At 41.5% G+C, this 20,275-nt stretch overlaps 1 protein-coding gene across 1 annotated transcript in view; it reads left to right on the top strand.

The window, feature by feature from the left end:
- Nucleotides 1–20,275, top strand: part of SNTB1 (syntrophin beta 1) — a 117,724-nt gene that overhangs the window by 48,530 nt on the left and 48,919 nt on the right. Inside the window, exon 2 of the mRNA XM_052787155.1 lies at nt 11,321–11,537. Coding sequence (XP_052643115.1) covers nt 11,321–11,537 — 217 coding nt within the window. The remainder of the gene's footprint in view (nt 1–11,320; nt 11,538–20,275) is intronic.

Genomic DNA, 20,275 nt, shown 5'->3' with positions numbered 1-20,275 from the left:
AAAGGAGTTTGATCTTAAAAAGACATTTATAATCAAAATGTCAATTCAAAGTACTATTTTGTTTGTAGAAAAAGAAATGAATTTGAATGAGAATGTATTTTTCAGAGCACCCCACAAAACCATTTCATGGAAAAAAAATTCAGTTTCTGAATTCAGGATTTTAATGAGGATTTTCACTGCTTCCCTTGTTCCCTGTGTTCACTAATTCATTTCTGAGATCCTGTCTGCAGAATAGTTTTAAGTGATGCTATTTAAAAATAATAAACCTGCCAAAAAAGAAAAAAAAAATACTTTCTTTTCACTCCCAAATTGCATTATGCACTGGAGTTCCAGGAGGACCATATTCCATCAGGGATCATTGACATTTTTTAAGATACAGTAACTACAGCTTCTCGGGGATGAGAATAGAAGAAGTGTCATCTTGGTAAGAGACTTCGAGCTGCAAACAGCAGCACATGATGCCGTGGTCCTATGGCAGCACAGCTGGGTTTCAGTCCTGGTCTCTTTGGGTGCTGCAATTCTGAGAATTTCCTGTGCTAAAAGTGCTCCTGCTTTCTGAATACCTTTTAGCCCGTACTAATGACTAGTGCACTTATTCTTTAATTGTTGTAGTTTGTTGTTAGGGTTTTGGTGGTTTATTCCTAGAGAAAAACGCAATCGCTGCGATAAAAGGGCTCCATTGAAATGGAAGCCCAAGCACTGAGGCACAAGGATGTGGCTTAATGTTCCATTGTCCTTCTCTTTTCATTGCCTTTGCTGGACATACAGTCCTGCTTCCTCCACCCCTTGAAATACAAGGGGTGGTGTCATGTGGGGTCTCGTCTCCCTTCTAGTGCCTCAGCGAGCAATCTGTCTGCTTCAGGTGGTTTTCTCCTAGCCCGTAGACCAGCAAGGAGATAGGTGTAGAGCCAAACCTCATTCCAGGTCTGCCACGCGCCTCCTGGGTCATCCTGCAAATGTCTTTAGGTGGAGAAGAAGGAGTTTGAGACTGTACTTGGACTTCCGAACCAGGCAAAGGTGGTCTTGAGCTATCATTATGCCACATTGAAATAAATAAAAATAGAGTTGCTACATTATGCCCACCTCTGATCAGAAAAAACTTATCCCAGTTCCCCATGATCAATTTAGGGACCTCCTTGGATTTGTGTTTCTTTTTTTTCTTAGTTGTATAGAATTCTTAAGACTACTGTACAGATTTTCTTATGTCTTGTGAGAGGAGCTGTTGTGACTAAAAGATTCCTAAAAATAAGGACTTGTATGGTGATCTGATGGCTTTCAATGGATAGCCAGGCCACAGGAGATAGGGCAAGTTCTTAGCTGAATGAGTGCCCTGAGTTTGCTCATTTTCAAAGCTCTTGCTGTTGTCCAGTAAAGAATGAAAATGATGAACTTTGAAATTTTGCAAGTGATTGAAGCCCTGCTCTTCGAAGTAAACGCTGGGAGATCTTGGAAGCTCTTCAAGGTTTTCCCATAGGGAGAGGACTATAGGCATTGTGAATCCGATTTTCACTGGCACTGGGATCCCTTCGGGTTGCTTAAAAATGAAAAGTCCTAAAGAGGTAGAAATTAAGTTTAGTGCTGAGAACTCTGTCACTGACTTACTGCATGACTTTGAGGAAGGCATTTTAACTTGCCTGTGTCAGTTTAGCCATCTGTAAAACAGGTACAATCACACGCAGCACAATAATTTCCCTCAGTGAGTGCCATTTTCAGTCTATCCTGTAATACTTAATGATTTGTGTGACTGCTGAAATAACAGCATGCTCTAAAACCGTAATGCCCTTATGTATTTTTCACATAATCACTAGTGGTTGAAATATTTGTTCTGACACTTGAGATTACTCATGTAAATAGAAAAATTACAGCATGCTGGCGATGCCAGACACCTTGAATTCCATCTGAGCATGTGGGTGATTGGAGAAGGATCTATAAATACTAACAGAGAGGGGGAAACAACAAGCATGAGCATTGCATTAGAAATTCTGAATCAACTTATTCCTGAGATTTAGATAAGAGATCTTAAAATATAGTATGTCAGTATTGGGTAGGAGGTGGTCTTTAGGAATCTGAGTACTGGAGGTCCACTGAAGAAATGTATTTTGTTCCACTTCCCTGCTTTACGTGAAGCCACATTTTTCTGTTGTACTTTGAGTAGAGTTACAAGGAGTATGATGACCTAGTCCTAATATCATGTGACTAAGATCTCTTTTTTTAAATTTTTTTAACTTATGAAGCATTCTGCCTTGGAGACAAGCAGAAGATCCAGTTTGATTATCAATGAGTGACTTAGAGGTCCCACAAAGCTTTTTCTCAAAATGTGACTGCTATTTTCCATGTTCAGCTCCCAAATTGCCTGTTTCAGATGTTTTCCACTTCCATTATGAAAGGTTTGCATAGTTCTAATTGTATAGTTCATGAAGTCACATAACAATGTAGCAAATGAGCTGTGTCACATTTTACATAAAAATGTAGTAAGTTAGGTAGCTACTGCTTGCAGGTTTTGACAGTAGTCTTTTTCAATTTTTAGTTTATTAGATAAGGGACACTTGTGCAATGTAGCTGCTCCCTGTTTCCTTTGAGTACAAGCTCTTCAAGATAGCATCAGTGTCTCCGTCTAGATAAGCTGTAAGCATCCCCTTTTAAACCAAACACTGTACTTCTGGGGTTTACAGAATATTTACAAGCTAAAATTTGTTTTTCAGATTATGAAGAGAGAGATATGTCTGCATATGGGGAAGTATGTAAAGTTTTTGGAAGACAGATGAATAGCTTATGGGATCTTGCCACTAGAATTCATGCATTTATCATTAGTGACATGTCAAAAACCAGAACTGAATAGATCCAATTTATTGAAACAGAAACTTTGAAATTTAAAATAAACTAAATCACTTGAAGGAAACTGGAACACTTTCAGTGTACTAGGTATGAGTAATAGGAATTATAATGGGAAGTATTGAGCAACATCAGCTGTAAAGAGACTGTCTTTAGTTTATTATTAATTTACCAGTTTGAAATTTTTGTGTACCAGATTGCCGACAACCTGTGACTATTTTTGATCATTCCATCAGCTCAGTGCTAGCAAGTGTCACGTATTTAGAGCTTTGAACCAGGCCAGTGATCTAGCCTCAGGTTTCGCTGTGATTGTGTGTGACACAATTTTGTGTCTGTTTAGTTTCCGTTAACCTGTTTTGAACAGAAACACAAAAATCTCACCCTGGCATTGAAACTGGTCCTGCTTCCTTGAACATGTGTGCTGTTAGCCTCAAACATGGACTTTATTGTTAGAACCCGGTAATGTAACTCGCCAAGGAGCTGAAAGGGGATGGTTAGCAGTGACCAGCTCCAAGTGACATCAGGAAGAAGTGGGTGGGAAATGCTAACTGCATGCGAAGCTTCCAAGCTGTCTAATATAGACTGGAGGGGAGTAAGTTGTGTGCTTTGCTCATGCTTGCTCTATGCAGAGTATAAAACCATGGCTTTGTGGAGGAATGAAAATGGATTAATACTTACTAGGTTTTGCAGTTGACAAAATTGATATGCTACATAAGATAAGAAGACATTTAAAGCCCTCACTCCCCAGAAACATTTGCACTGAGGAAACTCAGAAAGGGTTGAAGAAGTGTTTATTTACTAAAGGGGAACATCAGGCCTAGGGAATCAGTGGCTGAATCAGCCCACATCATAGGCAATGTCTCAGGAAAGGAAACTGAGGAAAAGTAACTCTCTGAAGAATTTTTGGTGTTACACAGAGGCATGGGATGGCCTGGCAATGTAATCTCCAGGTCCACAAGTGCTGACATCAGCGGAAAAGGAAGGTCCCTGGTGCAGGTGCAGGTGGGAAGGAGAAGGCATCTGCAGGGGCTGCCCACGGCTCCTGCCAAGACTCAACGCTGAGTTTCCTCCTACAGTTTCTTGACTTCTAAGACATCTTTGGTGGCAAGTTACTTTTTTGAGCCCTGCTATGGATAACACAGTGTGGCTGGTCAGTGTGCCCTATTTGGGTTATCAAAACCACGAGGTTTCACAGGCTGCACCCTTGCATGGCTTTCTGAGAGCAGCCCGTTTTCTCCTGTTTTCTCCTATGTGATGGGGGCCTGGACATGCTGATCCCTCAGTCTGCTGTCTGGACCGCAATTCTTCTTACCTTATTGACAAAGAAATTCTCTTAACCATGCAAAATTGCTGATTGCAAGGTGCTTTGAAGAGGAACTGCCTTCATTTTTGGGGTGCAAGCGTGTGATGGTGCTTACAGCACTGCTAAACATTGCTCCACCTCTTTTATAAAAGCAGCTGCTAATTTAAAGGGACACTGTGAAGTATTCTTCATATTTTTAAAATGCAATTGTTGATCTTTTTCAAGGTCCTGTTTGCAGCCCACTGAAAGCTTGAACTTGAAGCCTGGTTGCTTACCAGCAGCCTTTTGGCACCCATTGCTAACGCCCTCCCTTCAGGTAAACTTTATCTTAAAGGCGTGATTGTCTCCTGGATCTTTCTGAAATTACTCTTTCAAAACACTCATTCATGTCTTCCTTATAAAAAGTATAGTAAGTGTGTACATTGAGTGCATTTTTAAAAGGATTTTAAAAACAGCCTCTTACAGTTTAGATCCAAGCCTGTGTCTTTAAGGGATGAAGCAACATACACTGAATTCAGCTCAATTAATTTAAAAACAGCAGAAAATGGTAAATTCAGCTTAGTCTCCTTATAGTATGAGAAATGGCCAAAGCATAGAGGGGATTTGTATTCTCACAAGGTGTTTATTTTAACTAATGTGTATCATCTCCCAGAGGTAGAGATCTGATGCTCTTGGCAGATCAAGAGGTTTACTATTTCAAATCCCTTTCAGCACAGGGGAAAGCAGATGATGTTAATGGATGTTACTTGTCTGAATGTAGTAACAGATGTTTCTGTAGGAAGTGGAGTGGAAACACTCACAAGCAGGATTGTTGACTGGTTTTTGGTTTATGCCCATATTAAAGCTGTTGAAAGGGTCATGCGACACATCTTCATAGATGATCTGATTCATAAACCCTTTTCTTGAAGCATTTGGGTCTTAGTTTTGATGATGGCACCAGCAGCTGGACAGATTCTCATCTCATTTTTATACACACGTCTTCACTGTAGGGCGTGCGGTTTGCTTGAGTTTAGTGGAACTTTGATCTCTAACATAAAACCTAGCAGGCAAATTCTGGTATCATGATACTGAATTTATTTTAATACGGTCGACCTTCCTCCAGCTCTGTTAATCTCAGTTCCATTGACGATAGCTTAAAATACTCTGCATTTATGTTGACATTACTTGGGCACAGTTTATAAATTTTATGGCAAGACTTCTCCTTTCAGTTACAACTAGCTTTGAAACCATTTGGGGCATTTTGGTTTGTGCCTTACCTAAACTGCAAATTCTGTGTTTTAATGTTTCATCAAGCAAAATGACAGAACCGTGCTGAGTGGTTGACTTGCTTGGCTGATCTGCCCTTCTGAAGGCCACATACCCGCAGTGTTTACTTCTAGGTTTTGCTACCATCCACTTTTTTTTTCTTGGGACAGTATCACTTCAGCAGCTGTTAGATGGCTCTGAGTTGTTAACTTGGACTTGTAGTGGTGTTATCTACAATCTCAGAAGTGTTTGTCTTCTTTTGTTTCCTCCTTTCCAGGTGGGAACTGCCTACCAGCAGGTTGGGCCCTCCTCTAGTTCTGTGTTAGCAGCTCTTCTCAAACCAACAAAGAATCATTTTTGCAAGAAGTTTTGTATGCCATGCTGCCCGCAACACTCTTGCAGGTGGTCTGGTGTACTTGCTTCAGCACAGACGAGTCAAACAGCCCCTTCATACTCAGTAAGCTGATAAAAGCAATTGATCTCATCATGTTCAATTTGTGGGCTTGAGTGACTCCAAAGGTTGATCCCTGCATGCAGTCTTAAAAAGTCTTAAGTATGGTGGAGGACTGGCCTAGCTCCTCGTCTCTGGGCCATCTTTCACCCTGGCAGGAAGCAGACCAGATGAAGGTGGATTTATGGGAACTTTGGAAAACCTATCTTTTTCGGGTATAGGTATCAGTAACATTAGCACATCCTTTGAAAATAGCCTCAAGAGGTTTCTGGGTGATGTTTTCTACTTACCTTTGGTAGTTGTCTCCGAGTATTTACTTAGGAGAGAACGAATGCCTAAAGAGGAGACTCTGTGCTTTTCCCCTGCAAAGGGGAATTCCTTGATCATCTTTCTTCGAGCAGATCTGGGTATGTTTTTCTTTTTGCTTTCATATTGTAAACCTATACATCCTGTTCCTGTAGTAACGAAAGAGCTTTACTCAGGAGTGCTGGCTTCTCTTCAGTGGTCTTTGTCTTCCCTCCTAGGAAACAGTTTGAATGTGTCAGAAGAGTTCCAGTTCCTCAGAACTGCATCTGGCCAAAAACCTGACCAAGTTGGTCTGTAGTATTTCTCTCATTAAAAGCCTGCTTCTTCCTCCCAAAGAAGTCATCTGTGAACAGTAACAAAGGATTAATTGTGGAGACTTGGGACTTGGCAGAAGTGTGTATAAATGAAGTGCTTTTTTGGAAGCTACATTGCCTGTCTTGCAGATCAAAAAATAAATGCAAAATATTTCAATGTGTATCAGTGGATTAATTCACTTGATTGCCACTTCCCTTCCTCTTCTCTTTGTGGGGAGGGGTGCCCCAGAGATTGGAATTTTAATTGCTTGACCACAGTTTCTTATTAGTGGTGCACCAAAAGGGTACGGATCATTAATTAGTACCGAATATAAGGATCTCTGAGGTTGAGCTATAGCATCAAATGGATGAGTTTAGACAACTCTCGACTGAAATTACAGTCTTTCAGTAAATTGAGTTATAATAATGAAACCATTAGAATTTTTTCTCAGTCCCTGCATGTTGGTTTTTGTATTTGCAGAGTACATTCTGGTGGTCTTAAAGGATGTAGCATTTTTATATAAATATATATTTAATATTTGTATACCTTTTAGACATATGTATCTGTTCTGAAGGCATATATATATACATGCCTATAGAACAGTTACACATAATTCAGAGTTGTTATACAATGGCATGCCTTATTTAATTTTATTAAATGTTTGGGGGTTTTAATCCATTAGGTAGTTTCATTTGCAATATATAAAAACAGTGTTCTCTGTAGCCGCTTTCTTTTTCAGTCGGTACCTGAATTTGTGCTACCGTATCCAAAGGGAAGTCTAGCTCTTGAGTGTAATGATCTGAAAACAGAATATTATCCACTTTATTACTTTAACATCCAATAGTCTGTATCGTATTTCTTCTGGTTTTAAAACTTGATGATGGAAGTGAATTGTATAACTTCAGTTATACATTAACTGTGCTGCATCCAAGATTCTCAGATAGTGCAGTGTGGAATAGGAATATGCCTATAATACATACTGGTATCAACTTGTTTTCTACTTTGTGGATTAAGAACTGGTTAATGGACAGACTGCAAAATGTAGACACGTGTGGGGTCACCATTAATTGCTGTGTGTGTAGTAGGGTTACTGGTGCATTGGTATAAAACAGAGTGTTCTGCAGTATTTGCATCCAGAGTTTAGAGGTAAATAGGAAATAATTGCTGATAAAACTTACGAGTCATCTGAACAGCATGTGCCTTATTTCAGCTAAATTCATAAACTGGACTTTGGTTATGGACATGGAATTATGGATGTTGATGGGGCAAATGGAAAACAGTGGCTCTGAAATTTAAATAATACAAAAAAAATATATAAATGGATCAATTTCTGCCACCTGTTCCACTCCCATATTCCATTTATACATTTATATGTATCCATTTGGGGGCTTTTAAAATATGAAACACATTTGAATATGCAAGAGCCATAAAGTCTGGTTTGTAAAACCCAGCAGAATTCAGCGATGAATCTAGTGCTTGTATTTAGTGGGAAGTGGGAAGTAATTAATACAAAACTACAAAAATCTGGGTTTTTTTCACAGCAAACCTGTATTCACTCTATTTTTTAATTCTCCTGTAGAATTTTATAGGAAGATGGTGTTCAGCAGTTTACCAGTATATTAATGAGTCTTTATTTATGTAAGTCTCTGGGGCTGAGCAACCATCTCCTGTTGAGAGTTCGTAGAAACTAGATGTCTGGGAGTTCAGAAGTTGGCAGGAATTTTCATAGGACATTTTTCCACGAGGTAATTTTCTTGGCTTTTGTTGTGTTTGAGACTCAGTTTGTGGAAAGAGGGTTGTGTTTCTGCTCTCTCCTCTTGCTCCTGCTTCCTCTTTCACAGGAGTTTCTGAAACAGTGCAGCTGCCTGCCATGAATTCACCAGTGCATCACATGGAAACTTGGCTTCTTGGCACATGGAAGGGACAGCTCTTTTCTTCTGTCCCTGCCTCTGGGGAATTAAATTCACATTTTGTGTTCCTGCTTAAGTTTAGAGCCAAATTTTTCACTTCAGCTTCCTTCCTCTCCCCTCCCCCTCTCTCCTTTCCTTAATTAAAAGATGCTCAGGTTGAATGCCTATAGCTGCAGCTGAACAAGAATGAAAATTGCACAGATGAAATAATAGCTACACTTTTGAGACCTGGACCTTTATTTAGCATCACATTTGCTGGCATGTCACTGTAACGGAGTTCAAAAGCTGACTGGATTACTTTTTTCAACAGATTAATTGATAAGCTCTAATTTTAAAGGGAACAAAATTTTGTTTGCAGTCAAACATGGTTTTTACAGCTTTAGTTGTTCCTCCCATCTAAGTTAATGACAGTCATATTTGCTCAGTGTAGACAGGAATAGATAGATTCACCACATCTGTATGTGTTCAGTCTCTCTGTTTCCCAAAGGCTATGAGGACATCCAAACTGAGATGCCGACTGCTAAAACCAGTATCTGTATGACACTGGCTAAAACTGCTTATTTTCAGCACCTTCGAAAATCAGGTCAATTATGGAGTATCCAAGGATGAGCACTGGTTTTGAGAGTTAGGTGACACAGGTTTTTAGATAATGGACTCCAGGTAGGTGTCTACAAAAAGACCAAAAAATCAATCTCAACATCTTTTGCCTTAAATAGTTTCTGGAAACCTGGCAGAATCCCATGCCAGCTCTTCCCTGAGCAGGGAAGAAATTAATTTCAAAAATTACTTGGAATAATATGGGGCAAAGAAATCAAAACAGCAGTGTTGGGTAGGACAGCATTTCTGATAAATCACAAATGATCCTTCTCACAGAGGAATATCCTGTAAAATACCTAAACACAGAAGTCCTTATAATTGAAGTTAACAGATTTTTTAAAAAGAAAAGAGGAACGGCAAGATGTGCACTAAGGTGTTTTAGAGAGAATGTGGCAATAGATGCTCAGAGAGCCTGGAGTCCAGTTTTGCACAGGTATCGCTCTTGGTAAAGCTGCTATGAAGTGCCTTGAAAACATTGCTGCTGAAATTACGCACCTTATCTTTGGTTTTGACAGAAACACAGTTGTTCTCCACTCCTCTGAATACTTCCATTGCTTTCACGTTGAACTTAAAAACTTCAGTCTGCTTTCCCTAATTTAACCTCCTTCACCTTGTAATTTACCCATCTTTTCGTTACTCAGTCATACCCAGCTTCTTCAGCCAAGCTAACACGATGATATGCACCATTTCCTTGAAATCTTCTCTCACAGCATTTTAATAACTTCCCCAAATAAGTTGACAGTGCTCCTACCCTTTCGGTTCGTGTCATCGCTGTTTGAGTCATGGGTACAATCAAGTGGCAAGAGCCAGTTAGGCAGCCACAGCTGTGTACATTGGATATATACGTTTAACCGGGGTGCTTAAATGTGAGGTCTTTTCTTGGTTGAGCTCTGTCAGGTTTGTGAAGAAGGACACTGGCTGGCAGATTTGCCAAGCACATGAGAAGTAAAAGCAACAGTGATCTTGAACTGCCAAAAGAATTAAAAAACAGGGAAAATGTTGCAATATTTGCCTGCATAAAGAGGGGAATATGAAATACGAGTGTAAAAGAGTGTCGTGGTTTAACCCCAGCCAGCAACTAAACACCATGCAGCTGCTCACTCACTCCCCTCCCACCCAGCGGGATGGGGGAGAAAATCGGGAAAAGAAGCAAAACCCGTGGGTTGAGATAAGAACGGTTTAATAGAACAGAAAAGAAGAAACTAATAATGATAATGATAACACTAATAAAATGACAATAGTAATAATAAAAGGACTGGAATGTACAAATGATGCACAGCGCAATTGCTCACCACCCGCCGATCGACACCCAGCCAGTCTCCCGAGCGGCGAATCCCTGCCCCCACTCCCCCCAGTTCCTATACTAGATGTGACGTCACATGGTATGGAATACCCCTTTGGCCAGTTTATGTCAGCTGCCCTGGCTGTGTCCTGTGCCAACCTCTTGTGCCCCTCCAGCTTTCCTGCTGGCTGGGGATGAGAAGCTGAAAAATCCTTGACTTTAGTCTAAACACTACTTAGCAACAACTGAAAACATCAGTGTTATCAACATTCTTCACATACTGAACTCAAAACATAGCACCATACCAGCTACTAGGAAGACAGTTAACTCTATCCCAGCTGAAACCAGGACAAAGAGGTACTGATTTTTGCATACATTAAGATCATTTGGGAATCCTACATTCACTTTTCCTATCCATACTGGAAAAAAGCATTGGAAGAGGCTGAGAAGAGATCTAATCTGACACTGCCACTCTCATGAAAGGCTCAAACTCAATTTTATCTCCCCAAGAGAAGGCTAAGAGGTGAATTAGTTTTTGTTTACTCTCTCTATATATGTACAAGTAGATCAGCTAAAACTGCTTCCCAGCAAGCAGAAATAGCTGTCAAGATCAGTGGCGGGACGCTGACAAGCGTGAACCAGAAGCACGATGTGAGTTTGCAGCACTGGGAGTATCACTGGAACATTTTAGATAGGGGAATAATAGATTCACTGTCACTTGGTTGAATGTCTTTCTTAAAAACTTCCTTATACCTCAGTCAGCTCACGACTTCTGTACATAGGAATTGCCGCACAAGGACTTATAGCCTGTCAAGTAGAGGTCGGATGGCTCTGCTGGTCTTACACTAGCTATATGTTTTTATTTCACCTATTCTGTTCTTTTCCCTTGTTTTACTCATTGCACCATACTGAGATTGGCAGCAGTCAGATCTCCATCTTCTGTATTTGTGCACCTTCCAATGCTGTGATGCTGGACAAGTAGAGACAATAACCAGTGCTGAGGGTTGATCCCAGTTCAAAAAACTCACGTGGGATGCAACTACGGAATATCCATTTACTTACTGCTTTCCTTTTTCTTTTTTTTTTTTTCTTTTCCATAGTGAAATACATGAGAGAAGCCACCCCCTATGTGAAGAAAGGCTCTCCTGTTTCAGAAATTGGGTGGGAGACGCCTCCCCCCGAATCTCCCCGCTTGGGTTGTGCCTCTGCCGACCCCCTGTCGCAGCTTTCGCTCTCCATCCACAGAGACAAGAAGACAATACCGCTCAAGATGTGCTATGTGACGCGCAACATGACGGTGTCAGACCCTGAAAACAGGTGAGCGGGGGATTTGCCCGGGGCTGCATTTTTGCCTTCGCGTTGAATTGTCGTTGACCTTTTCACCATTGGGTTTGGTGAGCAAGAGCTGGCAATGGGCTCTGGCCACACACGGCAACCCAGGGAGGGGCAAGCGATCACTGGTTTGGGAAGGGTGGGTGGTGGTGTCTGAGCCGTGAGGTGCTGGATTCAGCTTTTGGGTTGTGCTGGAGAAACTCTTCAGTGCAGTAATCCAACATTTTTAGTAGAAATAGAATCTCAGGGGTTTGTTTTCATCCTGATTAAGTGTCTGCTTTTGAAGGAAAAGACACTGTACACACTAATTGGTTACATCTTCTGGGCTGGCTTAATCCAATTCCACTAAACTGCATTTTCTTTTCTTTTTTAATGAATATTATTTTAAGAATGGCCTTTTTTGTCCATTCAGTTCTGGGCATTAAAGTCAAGAATAGGAGAAAAGTTCCATTTACAAGGCATTAATGGGGAATTTCTATGACTTCTTGGTTTTTTTTCATAGCGTTAAAAATAGGATGAGCTTTTAACAGCCCTTATTTATAACATGTGTGGAACAGCTGCACCACACCAGCACGCTCTCTGATCCCAGCTCTAACAGCTGCTAATAAAAAAGGGACCAGTCAAATCAGTAACACAGACTTCTTCTTCCATCCAAATAATGGCCTTTTTGTTTTTCTGCAGTGTGCTGGCTTGCCCAGAAGCTGGGTGTAATGCCTTTGATTCTCAGCACTTACGTATAGGCATAAATAAAAGTTAACATTTTCCTTTGCAGAGAAGGATAAGAAGAAGAGGGGAGAGAAGGGCGTTTGCGGGGGATGGGTTCCCCTGTAATCTCTTGCATTGCAATTCAGAAACTTTATCAGTATCTGTGTAATTTTCCTTCTTTCTTTTTTATATTTGTCTGACCTTCTTTTAAGGGTGTTTTCCCCCCCTATGCTTTATTTTTTAGTATTGCTCCCACCAAGTGGTTACTACCATAGTCAGTGATAACTGACCACTACAGAAGTGCAACTGTAGAACAGGAATTACCCTAGCAGTCTTTCTCAAGTTTAAATCAAGATGGTTATTGGTATCGGCCACTTTTTTTTCACATATATCTGTATAGTTTAAGATGTTGAGGTTTGACAGCTGTATCGCTAGCCTGAGAGTTTGTCGTTCTCTCTGCCATGGAGTGTATTTTAAAAATACCCATGCAGGTCGCATTGTTTGAATCAGCACAATGTAATGATGCTTCACACGTTGGCTTCATTCTTTCAACATTTTTCTCTTTTTTTTGACTGTATCGTAGTTCTCAGCTTCTGTCACTCTCCTGGTCCTCAGTTTCGTTTGAAGGCCAGGAGGACTGATTCAGAGGGACACACACTCATTGCTCATGATAGTTCTGCAATGGAGCTGACTTTTTCGAAGCGTGCTACAAGTGTGTGTGTTCTTAGGTGTTACTAGGAAGTAACACGTGGGAGAGTCATATTGCTTATTATCATGGTTTTCATTTTGTGTTGCTGTCATTTCCTGTGGAAAGAGTGACTCTGATTGTTACTGTAGTCCAACACAGTGCAGTGTACAGCCTAAGCTGGATTTTTCCATCCAAGTGCACAGTACCTCACAGTTGTGCTAGCTGCAGTGGAATAGTGGCATCCCATTGATTCGCATTTTTACTTATTTCAGGGGTTTTTAACTATTCTGAATACTGGAACTGATATCTCCCAGTAGAAATGCTATTACAATGCAGTGACCCTTTCCCACTGGAATATATCCCAAGACAGTAATCTGATTCCACAAAAATAATTTGATCTTCCTTCACAGCAGAGCCCAAACCATGTCCTTACATGCTTGTGACACTTCCGTTTCATAACCTAGTGACCTGACACACATAGATCTTATAACTGATGGTGTCACTTTGCTGGATGGCTTTAGGAGAGCACTGCTGGCAGGCTGCCAAAGCATATGCTGGCTATAAAGGGGCTCCTTTGGATTATAGCTGAGCTAATTTTTATCTGAGACCAAGCATGGACGTAGAAAGCATGAGTTTTCTAGTGCAGATACTTCTCCAGTGCAGGCTGGAGATCATGTCATAGCAGGGTTGTGGGACCAGGCTGAACTGGATTTCTGTTCAGCATGAGAAGATACCTGTGTTAAAGGGCCCAGAAGGAAATACCTGCTTGATGGCACTGAGTCACCTCCAGTTCTTAGAAAGCTGGGGTGAAATGTGGTTTTAATGGGAACGGAGGAAGTTACACATATGGTTTTCCCACTAGAGCTGGTAGCCCTGCATAGGATTTCTGCTTCTCCTTGAAGACTGGGTCCCAGTTAAGAGATACCTAAGTCTGTGTCTACTCTTGAATGGTTTGGTGAGCCTGTTATTTCAGAGCAGGAGTGAAGTTTGGTGCTTTTAGAGCCAGCAGTTCTCAGATGTCTCTTTCACCTAACCTGCCTGTGGGTTCACTCTGAAGGAGGTAGGGAATTGTCTTGTCTGTCACCTGATTAAAAAAGCTGCAAGATACCAAGGAGAAGATCCTTAATACAAACCAATGCCAAATGTAGTGTGTTGGAAAATATTTTTAATAGTACAAACACAGCAACAAGAGAAAAGATGCAGAGCATCTTAGTGGCATCTATGTCATTCTCCTCTAGACACAGGGGCCATTGTTACATTTTAGGCTGGAAGAAACTAGGTTAAAATAATTACTAAAATCTGTTGTTTGCCTGCATTTTTACTGATAAGAGTCCTTCTTGGTGGCAGCACTAAAAGGTTAATGTCAGGCCTCACGAGGGAGCATCTCCTCCCAATGAAGGAACATGTCCGAATGGTCACAGCTAGTAATACCAATAAGCAGTAAATCTTACTGCAGTGTAAAAAGCTTTTCATCAATTTCTGGTGATGATATTAAGGAATAGGAAGAAAAAAAAAAGAAATAGGCCTCTGAGGTGAAATTTGTTCTGTTGGTGCTTTTAAAGTCTTGGAACATAATACAAAGGTACTTCTGTACATAGCACAGGAGACACGACTTCCCTGGAGGAATGAGGCTGTGGTGCATGGACTGAAAAGGTTTTCTCATCTGCTTTTTAAATCACCCTAAAATCCTGCTTGCACTTCATTCAGCCAAACCCAGAAGGTGTGGGCCTGATCCTTCCAGCACTTAGTGTGCACAGATCACGTTTTTCCAGTGGCAGGAGTCCTGAGCAATGTGATCCTTACACGGAACTTCAGCAGGGATCCAATCTTAAGGATTGAGTTACTCATTGGCAGGATTTGGCCCTCTAATGGGAAAAGTTTGCTTTGGTTTTGAAGCTAGGAAGAATGAGCCAAGACACGTTCCCAGCAGCGTGGTGCCAGCTGACAGCTGCTCAGAGTGGCAGTGCCGCAGCAAGTATAGGTATAGTTCATAGACTTCACACCAAGGACACGCGGAGAAACAGATAAGGAATTTTCCTTATCTGTTGTCCATTTCAGGGTTGGACTGAGAATTACAATCAGAAGGTAAAATTGAGCAGGTACATTTTAAATGTGCCAGAGGAACTGGCTAGTATCCATTCATTCTGGGCTCTGGGCTCTGAGCACTGAGCTGCATCTGGGAATTACCTGAGCTTCCCAGGACAACAGGGAGGTGCAACACAGACTGAGAGCTGTTTACTCCAAAGGCAGCTATAGATGTAAGCTGCTTCATTACTTTGATTAATTTTTTTTTTTTTTTTGCATTGGGAAGTACTGATTCACTGAAAGAAGTATTTGCAAGATTTATTGCAAAGCTGTCACTCCCCAAACTGGTTCCTTTTTCATGCATTCTTTTAAAAAAATTTTTCTTACATTATTTAATAACATGTCAGTAATGCACAGTAACGGAGTCAGTGAGATTTAACATTTTGAATTGTAGTTGGTGTATAAGCATGTAATTTATGTAAGCATGGAATATCCCTGTGTGATGCTGAAATGGCATTTCAAAATCTTAAATATAAAACAATTCTAGTGAATTTGGATGTATTTACTTCTGTTACAATAAGGCATGAAAACAAAAGTTGAAACTTCTTTAAAACAAAACCTGAGTTTCAACCAGATTTAATATGACATAGTAAAAACTAGTCCTTGCACCAAAAAACTCGAGACATGAATGCCGATAACAAACGTAAGAAGTTAGCAGAAGAGCGTGAAGATGAAATAGAGACAAACATATTTAAGTAGAAGTCAGGGATCTATGACGCTAGTATAGGACAGACTGCCCAAAAATAGACTTCCTGAATGTTTTTCTGATGCAGTTTTAGCTGTGAGGCTGATTGATTATTTATATAGGTGATGTCTGGAGTACTAGTAGAAACTCCATGCCTTTTCAGTAAAAGTCTATGACAGATGACCGTGTGTAGTTTGGGACCCGCCAGCACTCCCAGTTTCACTGCTAATCCAAAGCACAACTATTTTTCTTTAAAAGGACTACAAGACTTGGTATGTTCAGACTGGACATTAGGAAGCATTTCTGTACCAAGTGGGTGGTTGAACACTGGAACAGGCTTCCTAGAGAGGTGGTCGATGCCCCAAGCCTGTCAGTGTTTGAGAGGTATTTGGACAATGGCCTTAATAACATGCTTTAACTTGGTCAGCCCTGAACTGGTCAGGCAGTTGGACTAGATGATCACTGTAGGTCCTTTCCAGCTGAACTATTCTAGTCTAGCCTAGTCTAGTCTAGTCTAGTCTATTAAGGAATGAAGGACATTTAGCTCCTGTACCTCTTCAGGCTCATGCTGGTGTAATTTAAGGGTGGCGGAGGGGGCAGGGAGGCAAGTATTAGGCAGTAGAGAAGAGTCTGGATGTCTTGTTGATGAAAGTGTGGGCTGGCTCATGCCTCCACCCTGCCTGTTTCCTGCTTGGTAAACAGGACCATACTTAGATGTTGCCAGGCACGAGCAGCCACTGGTATACAAAGCAAAGGCTGGATTCTCCTCAAAGAGCAGCATGGTTTAGATGTTCAGCTTTGCAGCCCGGGTTTTTTCTCCACTGATGAGGGAGCGGATCCCCCGAGTCACATACCTGGTGTGGGGCTCGCAGAGGGCAGGGCTCTGCTGTGGAGAGTGACCATGGTACTGAGAATGAGTTATGGCTGCTCTTGCAGAGCACAGGTCCCATCTATCTTGGTTTTTGCCTCTTGCCTCTTAAGAGGTAGTTTGATAATGCTTCTACTGGTAGAAGCACAGATGGCGTGAGGTGCTGGGCAAAGACTGAGCCCTGGACCCAGCACTAAGGAGGTGATGGACCGTTTCCATCACTGTGCTGGCACCACTGCAGCATGCTGGAGCAGTGTCAGCCCTGGGTGGACATCAGCAGTTCTGTGGGGCTTCCTGGGGAGGTGGAAATCTTTCCTTCCCAATGGATAGTACAGATTTAGCAGGACTGGCCTTTGGTTTGGGAAACTTGGGGTTTTTTTCTGTTACTGTGTGTTGTAGGTGGGCAAAAGAAAGAGAAAGGACTTTCATATGTGTGGGGGGTAGAGCAAAGGTAAAGATACTATAATGGGCGCATTACCAGTATAAAAAAATCCCCCTCCACACCTCCCCAAGGAATTTGTGCCTTGCTCCTTGTGCTGTTATTGAGCTGCTCTCTGGCTGTAGACAAAATCTCTGTGAAATGGAGAGACCGTACTTAATTCACAGTGTTGTTGTGAGCTACAGCTTGAGATCCTTGGATGAAAGGCATATAGCACTTCATTATCATTATCGGTACAGACATGTTTTACTATTTGAATATCAATAAGTCCTTTGAAGAAGTCATTGAGCCTGCTAGAGTCAAAGTCCTGATTTATATCAAGAATTTTTGTTACTCTCTTTTTTCCTGGTGGGCTGTGTTTATTATCTGTTTAGATTACTGTTAACTAGGGAAGAAATCAACAATCCAACATTAAAGTAAAGCAACTTGAAAGGATGTAATTCAAATCCAGAAAAGAACAAAAATGACAATAATCAGGGTGAAACTCTGGTTAACTCTCCCCTCATCCTCAAACCACCCTGTTGTGCTATGCTGTTGCAGTGTGCACAGGCTGTTACAGAAGTGTGATCTACCACTGTGAAGCCCTTTACATCCTTGCCCACAAAGGGTCGTGAATTTAAGATCAAGGTGAATGTGGGTTTTTAACCTTAGCTCCCAACTATTTTACTGCTATGGATCCAAATCCTCCTTTTGTGTAAAGTTGGATGTTTCTTGTGGTGTTCTTGTTTGTTTATAGTAGTGTAACTGCTAATCTGCCCCCAAAATCTGCTCTTTACGGGAAGGGATGAACAAGTAGGCGGCACTTGAGATTTATCTACTCTTCTCTCTTTTCAAGCTGAGAAAAGTTAGGTGATATAGCTAAAAAGGCATTTGCAGCTTCTCCTTCAATACCCTGAGGGCAGGAGAGGGAAGAAGTTGGGCTGTGGGGAGAGGAGTGGACTGGTGGGATGGATGAATGGCTGGGCGATGGGGAAGGCCTCCTCCTCCTCCTTGATACATTACCATGTCCTCTCTAAGAGTTGCATGGCTGTGGGACCCTCCTTGGTAGCTGGGGTCAATGCGTTCAGGGCTAGGGTTGTCAGATGAGAGACCCATAAGACTGCATTTCTTCTGTTATAACAGAATTTTGGGGCAAACCATTAACTGCTAGAATTAATAACTGGTTCAGACTGGGCTGTCTGACAGTCCTCTATCATCTACATCATCTGCTTTTTGGGCAGCTCTGCAATTGCTGGTACATTTTGGAAGCTGCAGTCATCTGTCTTGATAAGGGGCAGTTTTCCAGCCCTGTAGGAGCCAGAGCTCTGAAGCCTCTAGGCAGAAAGGATGAACTTTTTATTTTGTTTTTTTCATTATTAGGAATAGTTATTTTCCATCATTTATGAAACTTCCCACCAGCCAAACAGGTCATCAGTTTTGCTCTGGGTTGTATGAACTTATGTCTTAGCCTCAGTTTCTTCTCAGCCTTCTTGGAAGGCCACTGAGATCAGACACCTCTGTAGGACTGTCCCTTCTGTAGAGAGAAGCGTTTTGGTCTCTTTTGAGTCAAATCACCAGGTAAGCTTTTTGGAAGAAAAAAACCCTGCCAAACAACTCAAAGGCCATTTTCTGCAGAGCAACCTCAAGGGTATTCATTTATACAAAAACTTCAACAAACTAGGTTGAACTTTGGGTGTTCATTTACTTTTATTTACTTCAGGTTTAATTTTTGTTCTGTTAGATCATGTTAAAATAGCTTTCTAATGTCCTAAGGACCTGCTGTAGTCTCTGGGCAGCAGTTTGAGAAGTGAATTGCTGGGGGAATGTGCCAGGATTTGGGGAAACAGTGGAAACCCATGAGTTTTCCTGCGGGGTGTTTGAGATACCAGTGTAGAACTGGATAGTTATGGCATGTTGTGACTGACCTTCAATCCGTGCAGGTCTTGGTGAATCTGGGATTACTCATGTTTCATTTTCTTGAAAAACAAGTCGCATCTTTTCCCTGACATAATGACACGGGGCTTTCTCCCCTCCCCACCCTTCTGGGCCCAACAGGCAAGCTCCTGGTGTCCTTCCCATCTCCAGCACAAATCAAATAGGAATGGGCAGAGCTCCTGCACCGGTTACTCAAAAAAAGTGTCCATTTGTGCATGCAGATATGTGAGTGTAAATAAAACTTTGTGTATGTGTGTGTGTCTATGTGTGAACGGGACCGAATGTGATCTGACAGGAACAAAGTATGTCATAGTGAGTGGGTGGTGAGGAAGGATGTGTGTGGTGTGGAGGTGGTAGTAACCGAGGCTGGCAGAATGCTTTCAGCTGGATTTTTGATTAACAAACTTTTAACCAAAGTCTTTCTTTTCTGTGAAAATATTTAAATACTGAGTTAATGGAGAAAAAGAAGGTATGCTGGTGGGTTTTTGTGTTGTGTTTTGGGGCTTTTTTTCAGCCACTGCTTCAGTTAGGGGAGTTTTGAAAAAGTCAAAGAATATTGATTTTTCCAACCAGCTTCAACTGTAGAGGATTGAGCTGAGGAATAGAAATAAGAGCAAAGGAACTGGAAATTAATCAGGGGAGGGGGAACAAGAAGAAGAAACTGCCTTGAGAAATGCATGGAGGGAAGGGAGGAGAACAAATTAAGAAAAGGTGATGGAGAAAGAAGCCAACCAACAAGGCAAAGCGATGAACCAAGAGAGTGAAAACTGCAGGAGACTTTACTTAGTGAACATTTTTGCAAAAAAGAGGAAGGTCAAAGCACTGAAGAGATGGAGAAAGAGAAATGCTCCAAGAAATGTGTTGCAGATTAAAGGGAATGGAAGAGCTGTGTTAGTGCTGCAGGGCAGGACAGAGGAGGGCAAACAGTTAATCATGTTTTATGTGTGTCTGTATGTAAAGGTATGTAAGTGCTGACATCCCAAGCTGCCACTAAATAATGTTTGACAGCAATTTTAACACCCCTGAGATGTGCCAAACAAAGAAAGTTGATATGCAAGGGTTTCAGTTTCCTGCCATGCTCCTCGTCCCTGCAGTCTTTGTGTTATGGCGTGGAGCCAGTGACAACCTCGAGACCCTTTTTCCTGCCTGGCTGTTGTCCTGTGCTCAGTGCTGGGCTTTCCCTCGCTTATCAGCGGGTCTGCAAATTGGATTTCAGTCTTACAGCTCTGATCTGGCCTGACCTGCCGTTAATCAACGAGCAGGATTTTCAGCTGGTGTTTTTGAAGCTGCTCCCTCCTGCAGTTTGTGTAGTCACTTGTATGGCAGCAATTGCAAATTA

Source organism: Harpia harpyja, chromosome 5 (genome assembly GCF_026419915.1).
Source record: "Harpia harpyja isolate bHarHar1 chromosome 5, bHarHar1 primary haplotype, whole genome shotgun sequence".
Lineage (NCBI taxonomy): Eukaryota > Metazoa > Chordata > Aves > Accipitriformes > Accipitridae > Harpia > Harpia harpyja.
Note: the sequence above shows the minus strand (reverse complement) of the source record. Positions and strands in the feature narration are given on the sequence as shown.